At 41.0% G+C, this 27,558-nt stretch overlaps 1 protein-coding gene across 6 annotated transcripts in view; it reads left to right on the top strand.

Moving 5' to 3' along the window:
- Positions 1–27,558, top strand: part of znf438 (zinc finger protein 438) — a 257,100-nt gene that overhangs the window by 199,905 nt on the left and 29,637 nt on the right. For 2 of the 6 annotated variants that reach the window (XM_068007434.1, XM_068007402.1), the window contains exon 7: positions 1,214–2,385. In XM_068007434.1, the coding sequence (XP_067863535.1) occupies positions 1,214–2,165 (952 nt within the window). In that variant the 3' untranslated portion in view covers positions 2,166–2,385. Of the gene's footprint in view, positions 1–1,213; positions 2,386–6,659; positions 9,884–12,807; positions 12,931–15,056; positions 17,072–27,558 lie in introns of those variants that run through there. The other 4 variants (XR_010968360.1, XR_010968362.1, XM_068007419.1 and 1 more) reach the window with 4 other exon arrangements.

Here is a 27,558-nt window from a genome sequence, read left to right as displayed (position 1 = left end):
TTGTTCTATGACAGCGTGATGTTTATGGGCAGAGTACAGGACAGAACCACTTGGTTTATTGGGGAGAAAAACTTGTTTACAGCTGAACTGAGCGGCTGCTGGAGAAAGAAAAGAAAGGAGAAAAACCTGTTCATGAATAAAACAAGCTGTTAAAAGCTACTTGCTCTTAAGTACTAACTCATAATAACTGTATTAGGTACAAAATGATAAGATTTTCTGCGAGATTGGATTTACTGTGCAAGTCAGCAAAAGGACACTGTGAGCATTCATGATCGTGAAGTGATCCAGACACTTGCAGGCCTTTGTTTTTCTTGGTTGGGTTACTCTGGAGGAGGACGTGGATACAGTATTTGTTGAGACTGAACAACACCCGTTGGCATGTTTCCTCCAGCCTACCAGTGTATTTAGCAGAACCACCCCCCTCCCCCAACAACCAAAGTGAAAGCTACTCATCCTCACTGTTTATAGCCTAGTCTGCGAGCTATGCTAAAACAACAAAACCTTTCAGTGCTTTCTTATTTGGGGATGTTGAATTCAAGCTAATAAACATGCAGAAAACTAAGCTGAAATGAATCCCACAAAGAGCTTACTGAAATTGATGAGAAATGCAGCAGAGCCTCATTTTTGTGACCTAATCTGTTATCACAGGTTTCAAGGCCCTAGACCTTTTCCCTTTCCTATGTGTATTTCAACTTTATTAAGATATAATGGAACCTGCTTTGTGTAAGTTCTGTGTGTTGTCACTTTTACAAGCCGAAAATGTATTTTAGATGTTGACATCTGGCTCAAATGTGATTTTGCTTCTGGTCTATTATTTCTGTTCAAAAAAAATGTTTTCCTCTTCACCCCTTCTGCACGCTCCAAAAAAAAAACCTCTGCACCTACAATACATTGGTGATCGTTGATATGAAGGGCTGGAAGATCATGACTGCCTTTGTGGGCACCATCAGTATCTCTGCTGGTTTGTTGAATAAAAGTTCTGTGATGGTGCAGGTAGTGCTCACTTTTTCAGATGCACATATACACTTGTCCAGGGAGGTGGGGCAGATTGCAACTGTTTTTCAGCCCACTGTAAAACTCATCGTAGAAATATTATTATTACTAAATTCCTATAATTGTAATTTGCAACATCAAGCACAAATTGTGATTTGATGATGTTTGTTTTGTTTAAGCCAAAAGTTTCACCATAATTGAGGTTGTTTTGCCTTTTCAGGAAGCAAACCAGCCAAGCAGAAGATGGCCAATCACAAGCCAAAGTAGTTGGCCAAGGTGTCTTGCAAATAAAATGCGCCCGTTGCCAAGTTGTCACCCCCACCTTTGTTGATATGAAGCTTCATCTGTTGTGTGTTCATGAGGAAGAGCTGCAGCTGAGGGTAGAGGAGGGAGCAGTAAAAGAGAAAAGCAGATTTATCAGTGGATTTCCTATTTACTCTAGCATGGAAGCAGAGCAAGAGTTATTCAAGCATGCAGCAAACTACTGGAAGCAACTTGGTGAGAAGAAAAATCTGGTAAAATGTGGCATTTGTGAAGAGGCGTTCCACTCCTGTTTTAAATTGAAGAAGCACATGTTTTTGCATTACAAACAGCAGCCCCGATCAGAAGCTACAGATTCAAGTAGAGTTCCTAAGGATAAGAAAATTCAGTTCCTTACAAATTTTGGGTTTAATTGTATTTTATGTAAACAGAACTGTGGAAGTAAATCAGAACTCTTCAGGCACTGGCAAAGTTACCACAAGTGCAAGGACCCCACTGTTCTGTGGATCGTCTTTAGTTCATTGAATGAACATTGCACAACTGATGATGAAGTGCCCGAAGTTTCACCAGAACATACTGCTGTCAGCACTGAACCATTCTGCAGACACATTGTAGATGCAGCATCCCAGTGTGAATCACAAGACAGGACAAGGATTGTAGATGAGTGCAAGGTGCATTTGAGTAGCTGCAATAGTGCAGCAGAGGAGACTCTTGATTATTGCCAGTTAACATGTCCATTTTGTGTGAAGACCTTTCTCTGCATGAACTGCAAAGGTAACGGTGGTGAAGAAGTTGTATTTCAGCAAGAGGATGTTGTGCATCAGTGCCCAAAGTGCCTTCTGAAGTTCTCATTAAGTGCTAAGGGTCTTGGAGCCCAAGTATTCTGTACCTCATCCAAACATTGCGATTAACATACCAGTACTTCAGGAACTAAAGAGCCTCCAAGGTGAGTTTGTAGCCTGTATACAATTCTGAACCTAGACTGAGAGATGCTAATCACTAATATTAATACAGAACATAATGTTGCTTGTGAATGTCGAGGTAAAACAATGTATTTGTAACGGAGGAACACCTGTCTTGTTATGAGACTGTACATTTATTTTCAAATAAAACTGTCTTGGAATCTTGTAATATGAAGGTGCCTGGTAAAATTTGGCATGGTATGTGAAATGGTGGCTGTAACAGAAGTTACAAACTGGGACAGTAAGGGCCATCTATTGGAAATAATTAAGCAGTATAATTAAACAAAGTCTGAAATTGTGTCACAGACTGCAGTCTCTTGGGCGCTGATGCCTATAAATTACCTGAGGTTTAATCTTTCTGTATATAACAGCAGTACACCTTGATTGAATGGCAAATATATAACTCGGGTCTTGAGATAAAATGGATAGATTTGCTTAATTTTGTAGTGTATAGTACTGAGTTTTGACACTGGAGGCGCCAAGTAAGCCATAAAACTGCTATAGCTCCTCCTAGTGGCAAAAAACACAAAAATCACACCTATAATTTTACTTCTAGTTATCAAGTCTGTCAGACTTTACATTGATCGAGTACTTGCTGCAATCGTCATCCTAAAGTCCAAAAAAGCAGGAGGTTGTAAAGAATTTTCTCTTAGTTTTCTTGATGCATTTCATTGCTTATTTTCTTTTTCTCCCTCCTCCCTGGAAGGTGCACACTCGCGTTGAATACGATTAAGTGAGCACCAGCAGCCCTCTGGTACCTGATGCAATCTGCCATTCTTTTGAGTGTGAGCCCGGTCAGAGACTGACAGGCTATTTGCCATAGGGATATTACAACCAAGTCAGTTCCTGTCCTTGCCTGACGTCGAAATATGCACTTTGCAGCAGGGCGCACTAAATAGAAGTTAAGAGACTGTTAAACCTTTGTACTAGCTTATTTGGAATATTGAAGTATATAAATTGATTCATTTAAGAGTTCCAGAATGACTGAGTAAAAGGTTAAAAATTATTATAGGGACACGATACCAATTTCCGTAAGCAATAAATGTTATATGGGATCGGGACTGGGATGAGAAAGGACGATTCACTCAGTCTATCTTACTTGTTTCACTGTTTAGCTCTATGTACAGGACCTATTGAAATAATTCTAATCTCCCACCTGTCTTGAGACTAAATCATATTTTATTGTGGGATTAGTTGTACCAATTGGAAAAGTGCTATGGAGTATTTTTGTAATGTATTAAATCTTGGGACCAGGTCACTTGCCATCTCTGTCAACGAGAGATTAGTGTATGACTGCAGGAGATCTGAAAGTGGGGAAGAAAGTTAATTATTAAAATGGGGGAAGGATTGCGTGTTCCTTGTCAAAATTCATTTAGTTAGGCAGACAGCAATCTTGAGAAATGTGATATTCCTCACTGTAACAATTTTGTGTGTTTATAACTTAGTCTTCCATTTCAACAATCTAACAAAAGTCCTCCCTGTCATTTGGAAGCTGTATATTTCCATACTCTGTCCTCGGAGAATTGAAAAACTGAATGATTGTGGAATTCATCCAAGTCTTGCACTACCATAACAGTAACTTGCATTTATATTACACCTTGAATGTAAAAAGCGTCCCAAGGTGCTTCACAGAAGTGTACGGAAAACAGATGCCACGCCAAAGAAGGAGATACTAACAGGTGACCAAAAGCTTGGTCTATGAGGTGGGTCTTAAAATAGCAGAAGGAGGTGGAGAGATGGATGGGTTTAGGGAGGAAATTCCCGAGAGTGGGACCTAGGCAGCTGAAGGCACTGGCGCCAACGGTGGGATGAAGGGAGACGGTGGGGCTGCACAAGGCTCGACTTAGAAAAACAGAGAGACCGGGGATGGGTGAAGAATTGGAAGAGGTTACAGAGATAGGGAGCGATTTAAAGACAAGGATGAGAATTTTAAAAGGTATCAAGGGACTGGCAACTACTGCAGGTCAGCAAGGATAGGTGAGCATGACTTAGGATTGGATAGGATATGGGCCGCAGAGTTTTAGAAAAGCTGAAATTTAAGAAGGCATTGGAGTAATGAAGTACGAAGATGACAAAGTCATGAATGAGGGTTTAAGCGACAGATGGACTGAGGTAGTTCAGAGTTGGACGATGTTACAGAGGTGGAAGTAGGTGGTCATTGTGTTGGAGAGGATATGAGGTTGGGGTCAGATTTGAGTCGGACACCTCAGCTGTGAATAGTCTGGTTCAGCGTGAGATGATGGTTAGCAGGGTGGAATTGGTGGCAGTGAAGCAGAGTTTGTGGCAGGGGTCGAAGACAATGGCTTTAATCTTCCCAGTGTTTAATTGCAGGAAGGCAAGGGTCATCTAAGATTGGATGTTGGGCAAGCATTGTGACACAACAGGACAGTAGAGGGGTCAAGGTAGGTGGTGGAGAGGTGAAGCTGGTTGTCGTCAGCATGCATGTGGAAACTGACCCCATAGCTTCGGATGATGTTGCCAAGGGACAGCCTGTCAATATGAAGAGGAGGATGGGGCCAACGGTGGATCCTGGGGACTCCAGACATGATGATGTGAGAATAAGAAGATATGCTATCGATGTTCTATCTGTAATCGGATATGTGAGAGTGGAACCAAGCAAGGCCAGTCCCATCGAGCTGAACAATGGAGGAGAGGTGTCGGAGGAGGATAGTATCATTGATTGTGTCAAAGGCTGCAGAGAAGTCGGAAAGGGGGAGGATGGACAACCTGCCATGATCACTGACAAAGATAATGGTTTGGTTAGAGCTATTTGGTGCTGTGGGAGGTGCTACGTGATTGGAGAGATTAAAACAGGGAGTTCCTCCTAAAGTTACCTCAAGATAGCCATACAGACCAGCAGTTTATGGACTAGGTGGGTATGATCGGAGTAACTCAGAAAAACATATGAGAACTGGACACCAAAAACAGGTAGACACAGGGTCAAGAAAGGTGGTATATACTGGAATATAGATATAAAAGTATAGGCTAGAAGCATTAGGAATAAGATGCTCAAACTGTTGGCTAATGAGATAGTAGAGAAATACAATGTGGTAGGACTATCAGAAGCATAGCTGACCCCAGAGGGTATTAATGAACACAACACAGTATGTTCAGGAAAGATCAAGAAGACAGGAGAAAGAGTTATTGTCATTCTATATGTCAGGGATATCTGGGAGGTTAAAGATTCACTGGGATGAGTATAGGAAATGAGAAAACATTTTCTAAGATCATCAAAGGGGCAAAGAATGACCTGGGAGGAGCATTGCTGCAAAAGTATTCTTTGTGTACTGTAACTGTAAGAGGGCAGGTGAAGAAGAGGCTAGAATCCTGAAAGATGTTGATGGGGGCTGAAATGAAGGATGAGCACAAAATAGTTAATATACTAAATGGATAATTTCTCTAAATGTTCATGCCCTCCCTATCTACGATAATACAAATAGAATTAATGACTTCAATTATAAAGGAAATGGAAGCCCTAGACAGACAAATAAATTTCCAGGGAAGGATGGTTTTAATCCCAGATTACTAAGAGAAACAGGGGAGAAGATTTTTTTGATGTCTAGATGTTCGTTATGAGTGACTCATTGAATACTGGGAAGGTTCCAAAAACAGGCTAGCATGGTTCCCATTTTCAAAACAGACCCAGACAACTACCGACCCATTAATCTCGCATCAATCCCAGATAAAGTAATGGAATTGATTAGCATACTTGGACATTTTCTTGTATGACTAACTTAGTAATCAACAACCAACATAGATTCATATAAGGAATCTTACAACACCAGGTTATAGTCCAACAATTTTATTTTAAAATCACAAGTTTTCAGAGATTATCCCCTTCGTCAGGTGAGTTCATTCACTCACCTGACGAAGGGGATAATCTCCGAAAGCTTGTGATTTTAAAATAAAATTGTTGGACTATAACCTGGTGTTGTAAGATTCCTTACATTTGTCCACCCCAGTCCATCACCGGCGTCTCCACATCACAACATAGATTCAGAAAAGGAAGACCCAGCCTGACTGACCTATTTGAGTTTTTAAGGAAGTGGCTTTCCAATTGGACTGTGGAAGCCGTACAAAATGGTGTACCTAGATTGCATAAGGCATTTGACAAAGTTCTGCTTTTCTGATGGGAATACTCTCCACTTGCCTGGATGGGTGCAGCTCCAACGACACTCAAGAAGCTCAACACATCCGAGGCAAAGCAATCCACTTGATCGGCACCTCATCCAGTGGCTTAAATATCCACTCCCTCCACCTTTGGTATACCGTGGCTGCAGTGTATAGTATCTACAGGATGCACTGCAGCAACTCGCCAAGGCTTCTTCAGCAACTCCTGCTTTTAAGCCCCTAGGTATCAAAGTCAACACTTCTCTTTAGCATCTCTTTTTGTTTTGTTCTTTCCTTTTTTTTCTATTTTAAAAAACTTTTTTTCCCTTTCAGGTAGGAGATGATGGGGATGGGAGTTGCCGAGCACTGCAGTTTACATTTTCCTGTGGCGGATGTGAAGAAAATTAGAGTCCCTTCGCATACTTCCTGCCTCACCATGACCCTCGCTTCCACATCACCAACTTGCTCCCATCACCTCCCCTACAGCTTCCTTTCTCCACCATTCCCTCGCCACTGCTCACTCCCCTTTCCGCCACCTCCCCAATCCCATTGTGTCCTTGATCTCTTCCCCTTTGCAGTGCCCCTTCAAACCCTGTCTCCTCCTCTTCCTTTCGCTGCAGTTACCTCTTCTCCTACCAACTTTACATCCTGTTCCCCAACCTTCTGTTCCCGTCCCTCTTCCATCCACTTCCCTGGCTGCTGCCTCTTTTTTCTCATCCCATCAACTACTGCATCTATATCCCCCTTATTCTCTCCCTCCCTGTCAGTTCCCATCACTTTCATTCACCCCCTCAAGTATCATCCCTTCCTCCCCCTCTTTAAGAGTGGATTGGCCATTTAAAGTTTTAATTTTCCCTCGAAAGTTTCATTTTTATTTTAAAAGTGGAGAGGCCATAGAACATAAAACTCACCTGGAAATAATTAAAACTTTAATTTTAAAGAGCGAACAGAAAATCTTTTCTGAGAGGTGGCAGAATGAAGTGGAAGCTGGGCTCGGCCAGCCAGCAGAGCAGGGGAACTTGGGGCTTGGGAACAGCACTAGAATGACGAGAGAATAGGTAAAGGGACAGATCAAGTCGGCAGCAGAATAGAATCAAGCGGCTCAACGTTTATTTAGGGCAAAATGTGAACATGTTTGAGGGAGAGGAAGGAAGGGAGGGGAAACATAGGACCAGGGGTAGGCCATTCAGCCCCTCGAGCCTGTTCCGCCATTCAGTAAGATCATGGCAGATCTGTACCCTAGCTCCATTTGCCCGCCTTGGCTCCATGTCCTTTAATACCCTTGGCTAGCAAAAATATATCGATCTCAGATTTAAAATACTTAATTGAACTAACATCTATTGCTTTTTGTGGGAGAGTGTTCCACACCTCTATTACCCTTTGCGTGAAGAAGTGTTTCCTAACTTCTCTCCAGAATGACCTGGCTCTGATTTTAAGGTTATGCCCCCTTGTCCTAGACTCCCTACCAGCGGAAAAAGTTTCTCTCTATCTACCCTATCAGTTCCTTTTGAAATCCTAAAAACCTCAATCAAATCACCCCTTAATCTTCCATATTCCACCAAGAGTCATTGGGCAAAAGTGGGAGTGAGGAAGCAAAGTCAAATAGATGGAAGAATTTAAACTAAAAATTTAACATTAAATATTTTAAAATTAACTTACTTTACTTAGGAAATGAGGCTAATCAGTTGAAAAAACAAAATGGTGAGCAGTGCTCGGCAACTTGCACCACAGTGCCAACAGAGGTGGAAGAATTAAAATACAATGAAAGATAAGTATAATGGTAATTTAACAGACATTACACTATCCCATTAAAAGTAATGTAAGCATCTGTTAGTAATGTCACAAAAGCAGGACAAAATCATGATAGAAAATAAGAACATATGACACAGGAAATGCACGCATACATATATAAAATCAGATATCTCTAATGAATTGCCAAACAACCTGGAAGCTATAAACATTTAGCACAGTGTTTTTGCATGTAAAATTTGTGCAATAGAACAAACCCTTTGAGATGTTAAAATTCTCTCTCACATCATTATTTGATGCAGGCTGTGTGGGCTCTGTTAAGACTTTCATTGATGGAAAGTTAAGATATTTTATGCCACCTGTTCGTTAATCCCTTCTCTCCCTACTCCAGTTGCATTCTTGTATTTCTGGTGTGTTTCTCACATAGAATCAACTAATCCCTTCTTGAAGCAATCCTTCTGAGTGTATCCTCAGTTTCTCATGTAGACTGACTTCCCCCTTTAAACAGAGTGCTGAGATGAAATGGAAACAGAAATGCCATACATACCTAGTGGCTGAATTTTAAGCAACACTTCAATCCAATTTGTGAGTGTTGACCTTCACAAAAAAAGGCTGGAGGAGATAAGATGGTAGGTTTTGTAACTAGGGAAAGACTGTAGAGAGAGAGGAAAAGGTGTCCAGATTTAGGATAACCTTATGCTGGTTGTAACTGTTCAATTTATTCAGGAGCTATTGTTTGGAAAGAATTCTGTTATTTTAGCTTCTATTTGTTAAGTGTACTTAAAATTCTGATAAGTAAGTGAATACACTCATTTACATTTACATAGTTTGGCCTGTGCGTTTTGTTATGCAGAGTTCCCATGGAAAAACAGTTTTAATCTGTGAGATGTTAAATGTGGTGTGTCAGTTTTGCAGAGCACAAATGAGCCTGAAGGCTGTTGTATGTAATCGAAGGAAGCATTTTAGGCTCAAGCCAGGTTGGTTTATAAACAGAACCAGACATAAATAGATAATAAAACCAAGATGGTGTAACTACGGAGCTGTATAAAAATACAGAAAAAATGCCACTGAAATGTCAACTTTGCAAACTGTATTTTTATAAAAATATAGGCTGTATTTTAATATTTACAGCAAAATTGGAAACGCAGAATAAATGGTAACAGAGAAGTTAAGCCCTACCCTGCTTAAGTTAACGGAAAGTTAGGAATATCAGACTTCCAAAGTTCAGCCTTTCCGTTTCGGAAATGCAACTATTTTGTTGATGGGTTAAATGCTAAAATTCATATAAAGGAACTGTATATGTTGTAAATTTAATGTACCCACATTTCTTATTAGGTTAGGTATTTTTTAAATGAGTATTGAAATGCATAGAGCAGTCATTCCCTAATGTAGCCATTCCTGCCTCTTGCTCAGTTTCCAGATCAGCTGCATTCACTGAGCCACACACAGCCTGGGAAATGAGGTCAGGCTGCAGGTGGGCTGGAACACATAGCTGCAGTCTGCTTAGACCCACCACATGCAAACTGATGGTCCAAGTAGAGGTAGCGGTTTCTATGCATTCTTTATTTGACAAGTTATTGGTGGTTATAATCTCAAAATGAGTACTTTCTACAACCGGTAACGCCAAAAGAAGATGCACAGCTTCTTGCGTAAGCACTCATTGCCATTTTACAATCTTCAGCTAAACCTCTGTATCTCCATCCAACTGATTACATTGTAAACTGATTGCATTATTACAACAAAACTGAATTGATATCCAGGTAAACTCTAGAGATTTTGTTTTATGAAATTAAAGCTGATGCATCCTTTACTCAATCTTTTTTACATATATTAGGAAAGATGCAATTACATTGTCTTTTGATTAAACTTCTTATGTAACTCAGATTATTTTTCTAATAAATGTTATATGTTGTTTGTGAGTCGATTAAGTATATTGATGCTGCGATTCATTGGATTGGTTTTAAATTTCCTGTGCCAAGGGCTTTCTAAGGTAAATTTCTTCTATTGTTGGAAAAATAAATATTTTTTGGTGAAATTACAGAATAGGGGCAAGTGCTGATTTATGGACCATAATAATGTAACGATACAGACGGTGCATTTCCCCTTAATGCCCTGGAAATTATCTGAATGTTGAGTGTGCACATTTATTGCAGTGCTTGTAACTTAAAAATGACTTGTTCTCAGTGTAGTCAGCTCATTAAGGGAATAAGATTTTAGCAAGCAAGCTTAGCTATCCGAACACCACATTTAGTGTTTAAACAAGTACCTGATTTGACATAACACGTCACCACACGGACTGCAGCGGTTCAAGAAGGCGGCTCACCACCACCTTCTCGAGGGCATGAGGGATGGGCAATAAATGCCGGCCTTGCCAGCAACGCCCACATCCCGTGAACGAATTAAAAAAAAAAAATTTTTTTAAATAACTTTATGGGAATGAGTTCCTAGCAGCTCAGATAACTGCTTTTTAATTCCCTGTTCAAATCCCTCGATTACAGTTTCTGCTCATCTCACAATACTGAAACAGCCCTAGCAAAAGTCATGAAAGACATCCTTTGTGAGTGTGACCATGGTGAGTTATCCCTCCTTGTTCTCCTCAATCTCTGCGCAGTGTTTGACACGATTGACTGTGCCATCCTCCTTCAACAACTCTTGTCCATTGTTACCTTCACGGGACTCTCTTTTTTGTGTGGTTCCACTGCTACTATCAGATGAAGCCAGCATCTCCATAAATGGCTTCCTTTACCTTTCACAAATCATTAACTCCGAGTCCCCCAAGGATCTATCCATGTCTCCCTGCTCTTCCTTATCTATACTCTACCTCTCTGCAACATCATCTACAAGAATGACATTAGCTTCCATATGTATGCTGTGACACCCAGCTCTAACATTTTCACCAATTCTCTCAACCCAAAAACCACTTCCATGATGTGGACTGCCTGTCTGTGAATGAATCATCTCTGATTATTCCTTTGAATCTCTCACCACCCACATTCCCCTACCAACCCCACTTCCTTCTGTGTCTGCCCCTGGAAAAAAAACTTTCCTCCAAGTCACTTGCAACTGCACTTTCAAATTCCTGACTCACTCACCTTTGGCCCTCCATTTTCCACAATACTTTTGTAGCTCTTGATCTGCTCAGCCACTCCCTCACCTCCACCATTGATACTCTTAGAATCAGACAGCACAACAGGAGGCCATTTGGCCCATCGTGCTTGTGCCAGCTCTTTGAGCTATCCAATTAGTCCCACTCCTCAGCTCTTACCCCATATCCCTGCAAATGTTTCCTTTTCAAGTATTTATCCAATTCCCTTTTGAAAGTTACTATTGAGTCTGCTTCCACCACCCTTTCAGGCAGTGCATTCCAGATCATAACAACTCGCTGCATTAAAAAAAAATTCCTGATTTCCCCATGGTTCTTTTGCCAATTATCTTAAATCTGTGTCCTTGGTTTACTGACCTTCCTGCCAGTGGAAACAGTTTCTCCCTATCTACCTTATCAAAGCCCCATATAATTTGAATTGTCCCCAGTAAAACTATTACTCTCTTTCACCTGGTCGTTCCTCCGGTATGACCCCCATCTGTCTCTCAAGTCTAAGTGATACAGATTTGAGCATATCTGGCATATAACTGGTTTAGCCACCCATCACCACGTGAATGGACTACATCAAGCACTATTGGGCTTCACGCTCCTCTGCGAAACCTGCTCACTACTCGAGGATCACCTTGGAGAGCAAAGATAACCCCCAGATTCTTTTCTCCTACTAACCGTCTCCTTAAACCCCTATCCTCTGCCCCTCGCCCTTCCCTCCAACAATAAATGCGAGGTGCTCATGGACTTCTTTGTCACTAAGATGGAGACCATTCATTCAGCTGCCTTTGCTGCTTCCCCCCCTTCCCCTTGCCAACCAAGCCAAACCTCCCCAAAGGCTCCCCTTTCGCCCTGGTCCTATTCCTGTGTCCTTCTCTAGTTTCTCGCCTATCTCCCCTCATGCCCTCACCGAGCTTATCTTGTTTATGACACCCACCTCATGCTCCCTTGACCCCCATACCCACTAATGTGCTGGCTGCCCAACTTTCCTTTATAGTCCCCATGCCAGTTGACATTGTAAATAATTCACTCTCCTCTGTTACTGTCCCCCCCTTTTTCAAAACAGCCGTCATCACCCCCGTCTCAAAAAGCCCTTACCAACCTTTCCTTCCTCTCCAAAGCCCTTGAACATGTTGTCGCCTCCCAAATCCATGTCCAACTTCCCACAACTGACTCTTTGAGTCACCCTAATCAGGTTTCCGATCCTGCCACATCACTGAATCAGCCCAAATCAAAGTCACAAATGACATCTACTGTAACTGTGGTGCCTCTTCTTCCTCGCCTTCCTCATCCCCTCTGCAGCCTTTGACAGAGTCTGCCGCACCATCCTCCTCCAAAGCCCTCCCCTGTGTTGTTCAGCTCAGTGGCATTGCCCTCGTTTGGTTCCACGCTTACCTAGCCAATCGTTGCCAGAGTATCTCCAGCAAATACTCCTCTTCCCACCCTGCACCATTATCTGGTCCTTTATCTTGATGCTGTTTGTGGGTCCTTGCTGTGAACAAATTGGCTTCTGCGTTTGACTACATAACAACTGTTATTACACTTCAAAATGAATTCATTGGCTGTGAAGCACTTTAGGACATCCTGGTGATATGAAAGACACTTTCTAAATGCAAATTGTTTCTTCCTTCTTTCACCTAGCACAAAGAAAGATGATAGTGGCTGTTGGAGGCCAATAATCTCAGCTGCAGGAGTTCTTCAGGGCAGTGTCCTAGGCCCAACCATCTTCAGCTACTTCATCAATGACCTTCCCTCCATCATAAGGTCAGAAATGGGGATGTTCGCTGATGATTGCACAGTGTTCAGTTCCATTCGCAACCCCTTAGATAATGAAGCAGTCCGTGCCCGCATGCAGCAAGACCTGGACAACATCCAGGCTTGGGCTGATAAGTGGCAATTAACATTCGCGCCAGACAAGTGCCAGGCAATGACCATCTCCAACCAGAGAGAGTCCAACCACCTCGACGGCATTACCATCGCCGAATCCCCCACCATCAACATCCTGGGGGTCACCATTGACCAGAAACTTAACTGGACCAGCCATATAAATACTGTGGCTACGAGAGCAGGTCAGAGGCTGGGTATTCTGCGGCGAATGACTCATCTCCTGACTCCCCAAAGCCTTTCTACCATCTACAAGGCACAAGTAAAGAGTGTGATGGAATACTCTCCACTTGCCTGGATGAGTGCAGCTCCAACAACACTCAAGAAGCTCGACACCATCCAGGACAAAGCAGCCCGCTTGATTGGCACCCCATCCACCACCCTAAACATTCGCTCCCGTCACCACCGGCGTACAGTGGCTGCAGTGTGTACCATCCACAGGATGCACTGCAGCAACTCGCCAAGGCTTCTTCGACAGCACCTCCCAAACCCGTGACCTCTGCCACCTGGAAGGACAAGAGCAGCAGGTACATGGGAACAACACCACCTGCACATTCCCCTCCAAGTCACACACCATCCCAACTTGGAAATATATCGCCGTTCCTTCATCGTCGCTGGGTCAAAATCCTGGAACTCCCTTCCTAACAGCACTGTGGGAGAACCTTCACCACATGACCTGCAGCGGTTCAAGAAGGTGGCTCACCACCACCTTCTCAAGGGCAATTAGGGATGGGCAATAAATGCTGGCCTTGCCAGCGACGCCCACATCCCATGAACGAATAAAAAAAAAGCTGCACCATGACTAACATCAAACATCACCCCTTAAAAGTGATCTCCGGCTTCTCTAAGTAAAATGTGATGAGATTTTACCTATTTTATGAAATGATCCAAACACCATGAGGGCAGTATTGACTTAGTTCTTTCTGAAATAAAACATAACTGTTTGGAATTGTTGATGGTGATAGTCTGTGCTGCAGTGTTATCTGGGAGCCTAAGGGACGGAGACTTGAATGTGTCCTTCAGAAAATGTCTGGATTATCATTTGGGAGCAGAAAGCATCCACCAGGGAAATACTGTCAGTCCAGAAGGTGCTGACAGGAAGTCTGGAGTTTAGCCTTGGTGCTACTGTTTGGGAAGTCTGGAGAGTTGATTGGAGAATGTGCAGGAAATCAGAAGAGCCTGCAGCAGGAAGCCACCTCAGGGAAGCTGTGAATGCAGATAGCTGAGGAATTTTTTTATTTACTTGATTTGCTTATGTAAGGAATGAGTTTTTAGGGGTTGTAAGAAACATTGTTCCGGTTCTTGTTCTTGTAGGGTTAGATGTCCAGTTTCCTCTGTTATGATTTGCGATTGATGTATCTTAGTGGGAGAAGGCAGTTCAAAGTAAGTGGCCAGATTGGATTTGATTTGAGTTTTGCCTGGGTCAGCTGTCCAAACTGACCTTTGAGCGCAAAGTGATTCACTCAGCTACACCCTTCAGAAAAGGTGACAGCAAGTAGTTCCACAGGAGGTGACTTAGAGGAATAAAACTGCAGGAGCTTTATTGCAAAATTTGAGCTTCCCCTGTATTCATCTTTACATGAGCGTGAGCACGTGCCCCTCATCAGGCTAGAGTGGTTTTGTAGTTACATTTGTGGGGGAGCTGTCTGATCTGCTTTCTTAGCTGGAGAATCTCAATAGGGAGGAGAACACATTAGGATAAATATGTGATATTAAAATGCCAGCCTGGTTAATTTTTTTTGATGTGTTTTGCACAGAGATGGAGTACTAATGACATCTTTGGGTCAACAATCTGGTAATATGCTCCTTATTGGCAATTAGAACTCTGCGAGGCGGGAGTATTGTGGCTTTAAGTTGCCTGTGATGCCTTTTGGAGAGTTTCAGTATCGAGCAACAAATTTTGGGCCTGTGGAGGAAGGGGATTAGAGAATTGATGATGTCAGCAATTAATACATACAATGGGTTAAAATGTATTTCAGTGAATTGCTAATCTCTGCATGGTCTAGGGCACTCCCACAAGGAATGAGGGAAGTAAACTTCACCTGGGGATCATCTAAGACCGTGGCTGCCATCTGGAACATAAGAAAATGATTTTCATACTTTCTCGCCTGGCAATGGGGTGTGCCCCGCATTGACTTCGGAGAGGGAGAACGTAAAAAGATTTAACTCTGTTTTATTTTGAAGGAGTAAATTGAAGAATATTTTTTAAAAATTAACCAGATTTTTCATTTAAAAAACATGAAAATCTCGAAGGTTATGCGTAAAGCTTGTTATATGCCCAAAATGAAAACATTTATATGTCGTAATGCTACTGTTAATGTAAATCTACCCAGCTTTATTTAATTAGAATATTACCCTTTAAGATTGCTTCCCTGAATACTATAAACTTTATACTGTTTGTGCTTGAGCATTTTATTCAAATGTTGATTTTGCAGTGTTAAGGTAATTTTGTGTATTTCTATTTAAGCTTTCTGACGAGACATTGTAGGGGTCAATAAAAATGACGTTAACAAAGCTTTAGTACAATAAAAATGAGTACAAGGAAGAATCACCCCACACATTGGAAGATTGCTACCCAGAGTATCCTTGGAGTGTTACAGCATTTCCACTATGTACTTTTAAAATATTTCTAACATTGGCTTCATACATTTAGATGGCCAGAACAACAATGACAGAAATAACCCACAGTGAGGTGATGTTATTTGATTTAGTTCAGTCCATATTTTTATTCAATTTTTCCTATCTCCTTTCTTCCGCTCTCATTGTTTCCAATATCAGCGCCATTTTATTCAACAATAGTAATTATGCTTTATCTCCATTTTCCTTTTCTAGCTCATAACAATCTTTCTCTCAGTGCCACATGATAGCCCATAGCTTAGCAGGTATGAGAACAAGTTTCAGCAACATTTGCAATTCTCAGACCAAATATGTTATGGGCCACTAGTGGCACTGAGAGAAAGGGTGTTACGCAATAGAAAACAAAAATGGAGATAAAACATAGTTACACCTGCTGAATAAAATGTCCCTGAAATAAAAACAGAAAATGCTGGAGAAGCTCAGCAAGTCCGGCAGCATCTGTGGAGAAAGAAACAGAATTAACGTTTCAGGTCGCTGACATTGGAAATAGTGAGGGCGGAAGAGAGTAGATTAAAAAAAAATTATGAAAGTATTTTATGGAATAGGTAACAACATTTTTGCTCTACAACTCCATCCATTTTTTTGATCATTCTCATTTAACTATCATCACATCATATACCTCAATCCTTCCTCTCTCCAGAAACCACTACACCTAGAGGAACCCTCCCCCGAGATTATAAGTTATCTTGAAGAAAATACAGCACTTCCAATTGTTTTTATTGTTTAATTACAATTAGGTAACCAAAGTGACGCCAGGATAATGTATCACGTGGTGTTGGAAAGAAAATGTTTTCCACAGGCAACTGCAGTGCTTTCCATTGTATTGTAATGTGTGCTGTCACATGATTGTCTTAGTTTACCCACCTCTCTAACTGATTGCAAATGTTTTTACAAAGCTAAATAGGTTGAGCGTTTGAGCTCCATTTTCACTTGTATCACACTAGACAGTAACCTTCTGCAGTAATGTCCTTCCTTCATCATTGTTGTAGCCTTGTATAAATGGATAAGTAACCAGATACTATATTTTAAAAATAAAGCTTCAGTTTGAGTAAACTTCTTATGAAGGAAACTTAAAACAATAAAAAAGAAAGGTTTTAATATTTGGCCTCTGAAAGCTGATTCCTCACCCTTCTCATCATACCATCGGGACTCTGCAAAGAAACGCTTGCCTCTTATGGGATGAAGAGACTGCTGGTGAAAGGGTGACATTCTCCTTTTTCTTAAGCCAGTGACAACACTGAAGTAGATAATCCTAGGTATTGGATGATGCTAGCCATTGCCAGTGTTTGTGTCTTATCTTAGCTACATTTAAGATTTTTTTGTACAAATTAACATACTGGTTTTAAATTGCTGTATTTAATGGTGTTGCAATAAACTGGGTTTTATAGTGCTATGTGAGTTCAAAATACTTTCTGAATTGGTAAAGTGCTGTTCTACAAATAAGCTTCTAATGATTTTTGCATGACTATTTTGGGCTGATCACCTAAGTTTTTTTTTTAAATAGGTAAATTTTATAATAATTTTAGACTCAATAGTTGAAATCCATGGGATGGTAGAGCAACAGAACTATATTGATTTTTAATGCCTCTCGTGTATGTGCAGCAGTAATTCTAAGGTTTTCAGTGGCAAAAGAAAGTATAGACATAATGATCTAGGGCAGAACACCTGGTGTATATTGCCTTTGTATCCTAGAATGCAACACTGCAGAGTAGTCGAACTTGGGTTGGCCTCCATGATTTCTCACATGGTGACTGTTACAGTTCAGACTTTCTTTTGTCTTGCGCTTACAACAAAAAGGCGGTTTCCATAAGTAGGCCAAGTCTTCATTTAACAAAAACCTGTGCCCTTATATGCACCACGAGTTGGTTAGTGTGCCCAGAATGAATACATTCCTTCCTGGACATCATGTGGAATGCCTTTCACGTTCTCCTGACCCTTCCAAACATGAAAAATACCACATTGTCAGACAAAAGCATGCGTGTCCAAACACTGCTTGGACAGATTTATTTATTGCTTAGATAATGCACAGAAGCAATATGACACAACAAGGTACTTAAAAATAGTAAAACTAGAATCAGTCTGTAAGGGGTTAAAATACTCTTTCTTACACCATTGGATAAGTAACCAGGAAACAATCTTTCACAGACTTTCACAATGCTGTATCCTCGGGGCAGTGTCCTAGGCCCAACCATCTTCAGCTGCTTCATCAATGACCTTCTCTCCATCATAAGGTCAGAAATGGGGATGTTCGCTGATGATTGCACAGTGTTCAGTTCCATTTGCAACCCCTCAGATAATGAAGCAGTCCGTGCCCGCATGCAGCAAGACCTGGACAACATCCAGGCTTGGGCTGATAAGTGGCAAGTAAAATTCGTGCCAGGCAATGACCATCTCGAACGAGAGAGTCGAACCACTTCCCCTAGACATTCAACGGCATTACCATCGCCGAATCCCCCACCATCAATATCCTAGGGGTCATCATTGACCAGCAACTTAACTGGACCAGCCACATAGATACTGTGGCTACAAGAGCAGGTCAGAGGATGGGTATTCTGTGACGAGTGACTCATCTCCTGACTCCTCAAAGCCTTTCCACCATCTATAAGGCACAAGTCAGGAGTGTGATGGAATACTCTCCACTTGCCTGGATGAGTGCAGCTCCAACAACGCCCAAGAAGCTCGACACCATCCAGGACAAAGCAACTTGCTTGATTGGCACCGCATCCACCACCCTAAACATTCACTCCCTTTACCACCGGCACAACGTGGCTGCAGTGTGTACCATCTACCGGATGCACTGCAGCAACTTGCCAAGGCTTCTTCGACAGCACCTCCCAAACCTGCGACTTCTACCAACTAGAAGGACAAGGGCAGTAGGCACCTGGGAACACCACCACCTGCACGTTCCCCTCCAAGTCACACACCATCCCAACTTGGAAATATATCGCTGTTCCTTCATCATCGCTGGGTCAAAATCCTGGAACTCCCTTCCTAATAGCACTGTGGGAGAACCTTCACCACGCGGACTGCAGTGGTTTAAGAAAGCGGCTCACCACCATCTTCTCAAGGGCAATTAGGAATGGGCAATAAATGCTGGCCTTGCCAGTGACGCCCACATCCCATGAACGAATAAAAAAAAACTATGTGATGTTGTTCAGCCTTATTTCATTCACTTAGTTCAGATCTCCAGTTGGAACTAAAGACATGAGAGAGCTCTCTAGTATTTGTTTTAAGTCCAAACACCCATGAGGACAAAGCTGTCAATCATCTATGATTAAAAAGACAATGTTGCAAACTATTAATTATAATGTTGATGATCAGGTGCTTCAATGTCTTCTGTTTTTTGAGGACCCATTACCAAGTGCAATTGCAATTTAATTAGCAACTAAAACAAAGCCCCTAAATCCTGACTGAATTCCAGATCAATCATCCTGCTTGTCCCACAGACCATTCATCTACTGGCCTTTATTTTATAATTTGACACGAAAAAGCAGCTTCCACTTTAACTCTAGCTATTTGAAAACTGTATGAAATAAAACACAGAAATCTTCATATTTTATTGGTAACCAGAGGACGCAGATTTGGCAAAAAATCCATGGGGGAAATGAGAATTTTTTTTTATGCAGCGAGTTGTTATGATCTGGAATGCTCTCCCTGAAAAGGTGATGGAAGCAGATTAAATAGTAACTTTCAAAAGAGAATCGGATATATACTTGAAAAGGAGAAAATTGCAGGGCTATGGGGAAAGAGCAGGGGAGTGGGACTAATTGGATAGCTCTTTCAAAGAACTGGCACAGACACAATGGGCCAAATGGCCTCCTCCGGTGCTCTCTGAATCTGTGACTTACCAGAACTGCCCCATATCGCACTTACACACTGAGAATCTGGCTCAAGCAGTATTGGCAGAGGCCAGGTAGCAGGATATAGGCCCGATAGCTTTCCTATAACTGATGTCAAGCTGTTAGAAGTGATAGTGAGGGACAGTCTGTATGACCACCTTCAGAGAAGGGATTAATAGAGACTCACAACATAGCTTCTGGAAAAGAAGATTAAGCCTTACCAACCTGGTTGAATTCTATGAGGAGGTTACTAGATTGATAGATAATGGTAGCCCTATAGAAATTGTATTTTTGGATTTTTAAAAACTTATGACAAGGTGCCACAGAATAGGTAACTAATGTCTGACACTGGCACAAACCTTTGTGTCATCTGCGAACCTTTGGACAGTACCCCAACACCTTCATCCAGATTTTTAATAAAGATCAGGAAGAGTAACGGTCCCAACACCAATTCCAGTGGGACTCCACTAGTAACCGATCTCCACACAGAACCACAACCATCAATGGCAACTCTCTGTCTGTGAGAACACAAACAATTGCCAACCCAGGACCTGCCCTCCAATCCCACGGGACTTTATTTTTAGTTACCTATTTTGTGGCACCTTGTCAAAAGCTTTTTAAAAATCCAAAAATATAATTTCCATAGGATTACCTTCATCTATGTTGGGTGATATGATCACTGTTATCCCCTGGAACTCGTTTTTGATCACCTTTATGTGACGGAGAGGAATTTCCCAGAATTCTTCATCCCTGAGTTGGCCTGGGGTTTTTTAATCTTATTTTTGACTCTCCTTGGAGATTACATAGCTGCTGCCTCGGTGGGAAGCTTTAAGGGTCACATTGCTAGGTGGGCCAGCTGGTCTTTTTCTGTCTGTCTTTTTCATATGTTAATATGTTTATATGTGTCAGAGTGGTGTGTGGCATTGGAGAGAAGATAGGAGCTGAACCAAGGGAGGTGCTCGCACAGATGTTTGGGAGTTGGGGGGGTGGTGGGGGTGGCGGGTGGTGGGAGGAGTGATCAGAAACTTGACAGTTAGCTGCCAGGTGGTAAAATACATAATTACTGGAAGTACTCAGCCCTGGATATTAAAAGTTTCAATCCTAATTTGTTTCGGGCAGTCAAAGTTTGATTTCCAGTGAATAGGTTGATGGAATAAATTCCCCCCCCCCCATTTCCCCTTACCCTCCTCCCAACCTACCTCCTCCCAACTTCCCTCCTCCCTCACATAATCCCCCATCCTCAGAATTCATAATGGCTGGGAAAACTGTAAAACTACCATAAGACTTGATGCAACTGTAAAAGCAAACTGATAAGTCTACACACGTCTTCTAATTATTTAAAGGTAGTGATGAGCACTTTGCAGTGCCGTATCATTTACTTGTGCATGAGTTATATAAAGAAATGTTAAATGCGTGCTGCATGCAGCAGCACCTGTTACTTTCAATTAGCACAGCAGATCCTTTTAATTGGTGACTCAGTGCCTGTAATGGTATATTTTGCTGCACCACAGTGCTGTAGGTGCTTAAACAGCTGCTGCCAGCACCTTTCTCCTTAGTTCGTTCTTATTTAGTAATCCATCAAAATAATAAATGGATCTTGTCAAAAAATAGTGATTTGTACCAGGTTTAAATTATTGCATTTGTTATTCCGTGCCTCTCGCTCACAATTTTGACTAATGTGTGATCTTTTAGACCAGGTAGTTTTGTTCTTTTTTTTTATATATGATAACCTGCTTGTAAATTGAAAGGGTTTTCAGCAGTGTGTTTTTCTCTAGGGAGAAGACCGGTTCTGACTTCTTTAGTCAGAATCAATTAAATTCATCCATTTTTCTCTGCAGCATTTAGATGAGTCGCATTTTTCAAGCACAGTTCAAGCAGACAGTCGAGTCTCCTGAGCCATAAGCCTGTTGGGCTCTGGATACCCACTGTCAGTTGTGAAAAATAATTCACTTTTGCACTTGCAAAGGGGGAATTTGAAACATGGTGAATTTGGGAGAAAGATCGTAAAGTATTAAATACAGTTAACTCAGCAATTGAACTGGTTCTTCCCCCCACTCTGTAAGGTTTTGCTTATGTGGCTAAAATGGGAGGATACAAGTAGCAATGTACTAGCTCTACGAGAGATTTGTGGATGGCCTGTGCATGGATATGCACATACATATAATCTCTCTCTCGCACACAATGTTCTTGTATGTGACCAGCATTGAGAGCAACGAAATTAAAATTGGAAATCCGCCCAAATGCAAAAAGGTGTTCCATTATAATGCACAGTACATCCAGCTGACAGTTCAATTACAGTGTGCTGCCAAACTTCGGGATCGCCACATTAAAGAATTTGAAAACTCGTCAAAGTAAAAAGCAACTGCATTTTGTGAAGCATTGTAGATACACTCTCATATTTTATTAAAACATTGCAAGTAAAAGGCTTCTGTAGGTAAGAGTTTAATTTCCACTAAATGCAGAAATGGCTCCTCAAAGCAGATGAGCACATGTCCTGTTCTTTTCCCTCTCCTGTAAAATTCATCTGTATGGAGGAAAGTATTAGTGCTTTAACAGGCCTTTTCTCCTTAAGTTGTAAGCAACTAGTCCAGTTGAGTTTTTAAAAAAATATACAAAATTAACATAAGAACAGTCCAAGATGAGTACAAGTACTGTGGTCCATCAAAGTCTGTTCCTTTTGAACCCTAACTTTCCCTACCTAACATCTAACTGCATTTTGAATGCCCCTAATGTTTTTCACTCTCTAACTTTAACTGGAGGATCATACCCAACATTTCATATCCTAAGCTACCAGTATATTTTTGAGAAATTATTGCATTTCCCAGAACAGTGTTTTGTACCGATAATTTACTTGACAGTGATCAGTTAATTAAGTTAATAGGAGACTCTAATTAAGCTACTAAAGGGGAAAAAAACACTTTTGTGACTTCTATGATTTCCTCTCAGCATTATGCGTAACAAAATTGTAAACTCTTTCTTTCTAAACGGATTTGCATTTTCATTAACCATAACACAAAACAGAAATCTCTCCCCTTGGCATAGAAAACACACCCCCACTTTGAAACCCAGGTTTGAATCTAGCCGAGGCTCATAAATTTGGAGCTTGAGGGGAGAAGAGAAAGGATATGTTTTACCAATTTTGGGGCTGAGGTTTGACAAATGAAAACCGGTGGGGGTCCTATCTTCTAGCATATAACTCTACCTCATGAAGTGTCATTGATGGTCCCTGTGAAGATCTCTCTTTATTTGAGCAGGAAGATTTTATTTTTTTAAAAGTTAGTATTTTAGTAACTTGGACATTTTTGGGAGGTTGCTTATTATACTCAAAGATTTGTAACATTGGTAAGTTTGGTAACATTGTTCACTGAGGTGTTCTTGGGATTTTGTTTCAGGGTTCCTGTCACTTGAACTCATCTGCAGCTTTTGGGAGCAGTTACTGGCCAGCTTGTGTATTGAAGGCAAAATTAAGCAGAGTGAGGGAAGAAATTACACAGTTAATCATTTTGAAAGTGGACCTTTTACTGGGAGTCCATCCTATCCACTTTCCCCCAGATAAAAATGAATCTGTACACATAAGTGTTGAAGTTACTAATATCTACCTGTGCTTTGTAAACTGCATAGTGTTGGTGCTGTAATGGGGAAGTATGTGGGTTTGCTCCCTTAATTTCCTCACACAAATTCCTGATGTTGGTTATTCAGAAGAGAGGTGTTCACAGAAATCAGGCCTTTCTCCATAGGAGGGACTCCAGACCAGTCTCGCATTCCCCTGAGTAGAGCGCCCTAGGCAGAGGCCTGTGAATAGCTGGTCACCTACCTGTGTTTTTTAAAAAAAATTTCGGGATGTGGGTGATACTGGCAAGATCGCATTTATTGCCCATCCCAAGATACCTCGAGAAGGCAGTGGTGGGCCGTCTTCTTGAATCGCTGCAATCCTTGTGCTGGTGATGCTCCCATGATGATGTTATGTAGGAAATTCCAAAATATTGCCTCTTATGATGATGAAGGAACGTGGATATATGTCCAAGTCAGGATGATGTGTGACTTGGAGGGGAACTTGGATGATGGTGTCCTCACAAAATTGATACTCTTGTCCTCGCTGTCTACTAGGCTAATAAATTTTGCATAGTGCAGTGGGAAAAGAAATTGCGAACAGGAAGGAAAATAAGTTCTATCAAATCAAAAAAAATATTCTTGTAGAAAGTTTATTTATCTCAAAATTCTCTCAGAATTAAACGGTGTTCTGGTACAATGTAAAATACTTCCATATTCTGTGGACTTTGAGCTTCATTCCACCTTCTGGTGAGCATAAGCAATTGCCTCTGCTGCAGCTCACTCAATTATATCTTGCTGCGCAGGTGTTAGATATTTGCTTATTTAATTGTTTCACTGGCCAGAGGCATTCAGAACAGCTCTGAAAGTTCAAAGTTGATCTGTAAAATACTGATTGTTAAAAGCTGAAGTAGATGCACAAATATACATTTTTCACGTGTCATGCAGATCTGAAGTATTCTTGAATAATCGGTACCCAACAATACTAAGGCACTTCGTGGAAAGATTTTATTTAAAAATTGTACTTGCTTCTGGCAAAACAGCATATATTTAATTTATTAGCATTTCTCCAGGACTGAAAAACATGCAATTTTTAATAACATTTAACAGTGTGCTCGGTATTCCTGAAGTGAGACTAGTGATGGCGCTGCCGTTGTATGCGCCCAGTAGAAGATTGTCTTTGTGTGTAAACACACCCCAAATCCCATCTGCTGCAAAGTACATGTGGTTGGTAAGCAGGTTGATGGATTTATTCTGTCCCCCACAGCTCTCCACACTTGCTAGGCCTGCTACATAAAACATTCATTAGTGTCTGCATTACACTGTACCTAAATGTAGTGCTGTGCAGTGTAGGGTTTCCACTGTCCTGTAAACCTTTCGGATGATTGCCATCTTATATCCCCAGTTACCTGAGATCGCAGCTCATATTACACGTGACACCAGTGGAAGCAGCGAGCTGCTGTTAAAATATTTAAGTAGACTCTTATCTGTACAAACAGGGGAAATTAGGAATGTAATTATAGGGGCTAAATGGCAACACAGAAAGATGTGCTGCATTAACCGTGAAACAGGACTAAAGTAATGTGGGCAGGGATTAGAAGCCACTGGGCAGCTTGAGTTGATGCAATGATACAATCTCACTCCATTTTCTCCAGGCGCTGTTCATATTCCATTTCAAGTACTTCGTTGATGAGGGGGAGGAGAGAGAGGAGGGACGTTGGTTTATGGGTTTTGAACTGTCAAGTTATTCTGTGTGCTGCAGGGATCAAATGAGTCATCAAAGCAGTTGTTTAGGTTCTACTTCCAAGAACATGATTACATATTGTGTTAATGAGATTAGAACGTAGCTAGAAGATCCAAACAATAACATAGAATATAGACCACTGCATTATTGTGATGCACTTCGTCATTATTTGAAAAATATACAGGATTTATTCTAAACAGATTTTTGAATTAATTGTGCCATACCGTTTTAGCAAGTCTAACCTGTCCTGCTCTTCCAGCCCACCATGTACTTACTTGTAAAGCTGCGGCTTTGAATTGTGGCTGAATGATGCTAACATTTTCTATCGGTAAGATTTTGGCACTGGTGTTGTATCGAATTGTTCTGTTTAAAATGTTGCTGAAGCAGGCACTGATGTCATGATAATTCAGCATATAACCGTATAGAATTCCCACTGGTTGGTGTAATGATTCAGTAAGTCCAGAGGAAGAACATAAAATCCATATAGAACAGAGAAATGCTAAGTTTATTATTGTAGCATTTCATATTAATCTGTTTGATTGCTGCAATCCTAAACAAACCTCGTTATATCAGTATAATTTATTCTGTTTCGTGTTGTAGCATACACAATATTGATTGCATTTGATGTATATTGTGCAGATCAGATAGTGGCCAGAATATCGACCAGTGGGTTTCAGAAATGATGGAGAGTGTGTGGTAATGGCTGAAAGCTGAGGACATTGTTGCACTCAGAGCTGCTTCTGTAACGAAAGGGCCAACCCCCATGGACTTAAATTTATATATTTTATTTAAAAACAAAAGTAGAAAATGAGGACTTGAGGGAAGGAGATTTTAATAGGATCTGCACATTCTGGGTCCTTAGCAACTGATGTTAGAAATATGTTCCAAAATTGAAGAGCAGACATTTTTCCAAACTCGATGCTACAGCGCTATTGAGAAATATTTTCAGATTTAACTCACAGTATACCCTGTGCTTTCTGATGTCAAGATTTGTTTTACCCAATGACACCACTGACTCAAGATTATTGGCTGCTGCTGCTAATCAGTGGGAGATTGCTTTTGGACACGTCACTGCTTAATGCCCCATCATCATTTTTGTTTTAATCTTAGGGAGTAGTAATTGAAAGAGTCATAAATTGTTACAAAGTAGGGTAGCCACAGCAACTTGAAATCAACTCCATTGTAGGAACAGCTGTATGAAATTGCTGCCCAAAGAGCAGTATTATGGCACCGTTTGCGGTTTGGTACTGAGCCATACAGACTGGAGGCCCCTGGGTTGGATCCCTGGCCTGTACTGTGTGGGTTGATCTTAGCAAAGAGCAATTTGAGTCTTACAGTTGTCATCTGCCACAGGGGTAAAGGAGGAGAAAAATCATTAGGCAGAGTCCTTTCTATTGTTAAAGTGTGTTTGTGTGGAAATTGGACATGGACAAGATTGCTCATGACTGTGACGGTCCTACTGTCAAATAATCTACCGACACTCATTGTTGAAGCATATGTATGAAGAGTCCCAACTCAGGCAGGGTATAAATGGGCTGTCACCATCAGTGGAACTGTATCTCAGAATGAAATACAGCCTTTAAGAGAGGTAAAAAAAAATCCCTGCTAATCTTTAACTGTTTATCCTTTTTCTTTTCACCTCATTTCCCTTGTCGCAGTACAACCATCTCTAATCATTTTCCTGTTTCCTTTTAATATTGTTGTTATTCCTGCCACCACTGCTTTGTTTTTATAAATGGATTTTGTCAGAGGCTGTCTAATAAAACAAATTTGATGCCAGATTTGGATATAATAATTAGAGACCTGTGTTCTCGAGTAGCTAAGTATTAGTTTCTGGAGTATACTGAAAAAAACCTAGTTAAAAATGCATTTAAGAACTGGGAGCCAAATATATTTTGTAACTTTGCATTCTAATTGATGCCAAAATGAAGAGATGTCATGCATGGGGGAGAAAATGAAAATGTAGTTTTAAAAAGGGAAACCATGAATGTTTGAAACATTGAAATGACAACAGAATGCTGGAAATACCCAGCAAGTCAGTCAGCATCTGAAAGAGAATGATAGATTAACATTTTGAGTGTATTAATTCATTGAAGTCCCAACCTAAAATGTTAATCCATCTGTCTTTTTGAAATATTGACTGAGTTGCTTGTGTATCAAATATTTTGTTTATGTTTGAAAAAGTACTTTGTTTTTCTCTCTTTTCCAGGGATTGTCATATTAATGAGAGAATTAACAAAGGGGCCTATCCCTTTAAGAGATTTTAATTATCATCAGCTTGGTTCAGTTGATAACACTTGGCTCTGAGTCAGAAGATTACAGGTTCAAGCCCTACTTCAGCATTTAAGTGTATAATCTAGGCTGACATTTCAGTACAGTAGTGAGGGAATGCTGTATTGTCAGACACCAAGGTCTGCTTATTCTGATGGCTTAAGTGGCTGTTTAAAATCCCATGGTACTATTCAAAGTTTTGACCAACAATCCTGCTTCAACTAACACCACCAAAACAGATTAACTGATTATTCATCTCATTTCTATTTGCAAGACCTTGGTGTGTGCAAATGGCTGCCGCATTTACTCATGTAACAGCAGTAACTGCGCTGTGTAGTTCATTCTATATGAAGCTCTTAAGCACTTTTCTGAAAGGCACGATAATGTGCTGTATAACTGCAGGTTATTTCTTTCTTTGCTGTGTACCACAATACGTGACTTCCCTTTCCTGCATGAGATTAGTGCTGC

Source organism: Heptranchias perlo, chromosome 2 (assembly GCF_035084215.1).
Source record: "Heptranchias perlo isolate sHepPer1 chromosome 2, sHepPer1.hap1, whole genome shotgun sequence".
In the NCBI taxonomy this organism is placed as follows: Eukaryota; Metazoa; Chordata; class Chondrichthyes; order Hexanchiformes; family Hexanchidae; genus Heptranchias; species Heptranchias perlo.
The sequence above is the reverse complement of the archived record's forward strand: the minus strand, read 5'-3'. Positions and strand labels throughout refer to the sequence as shown.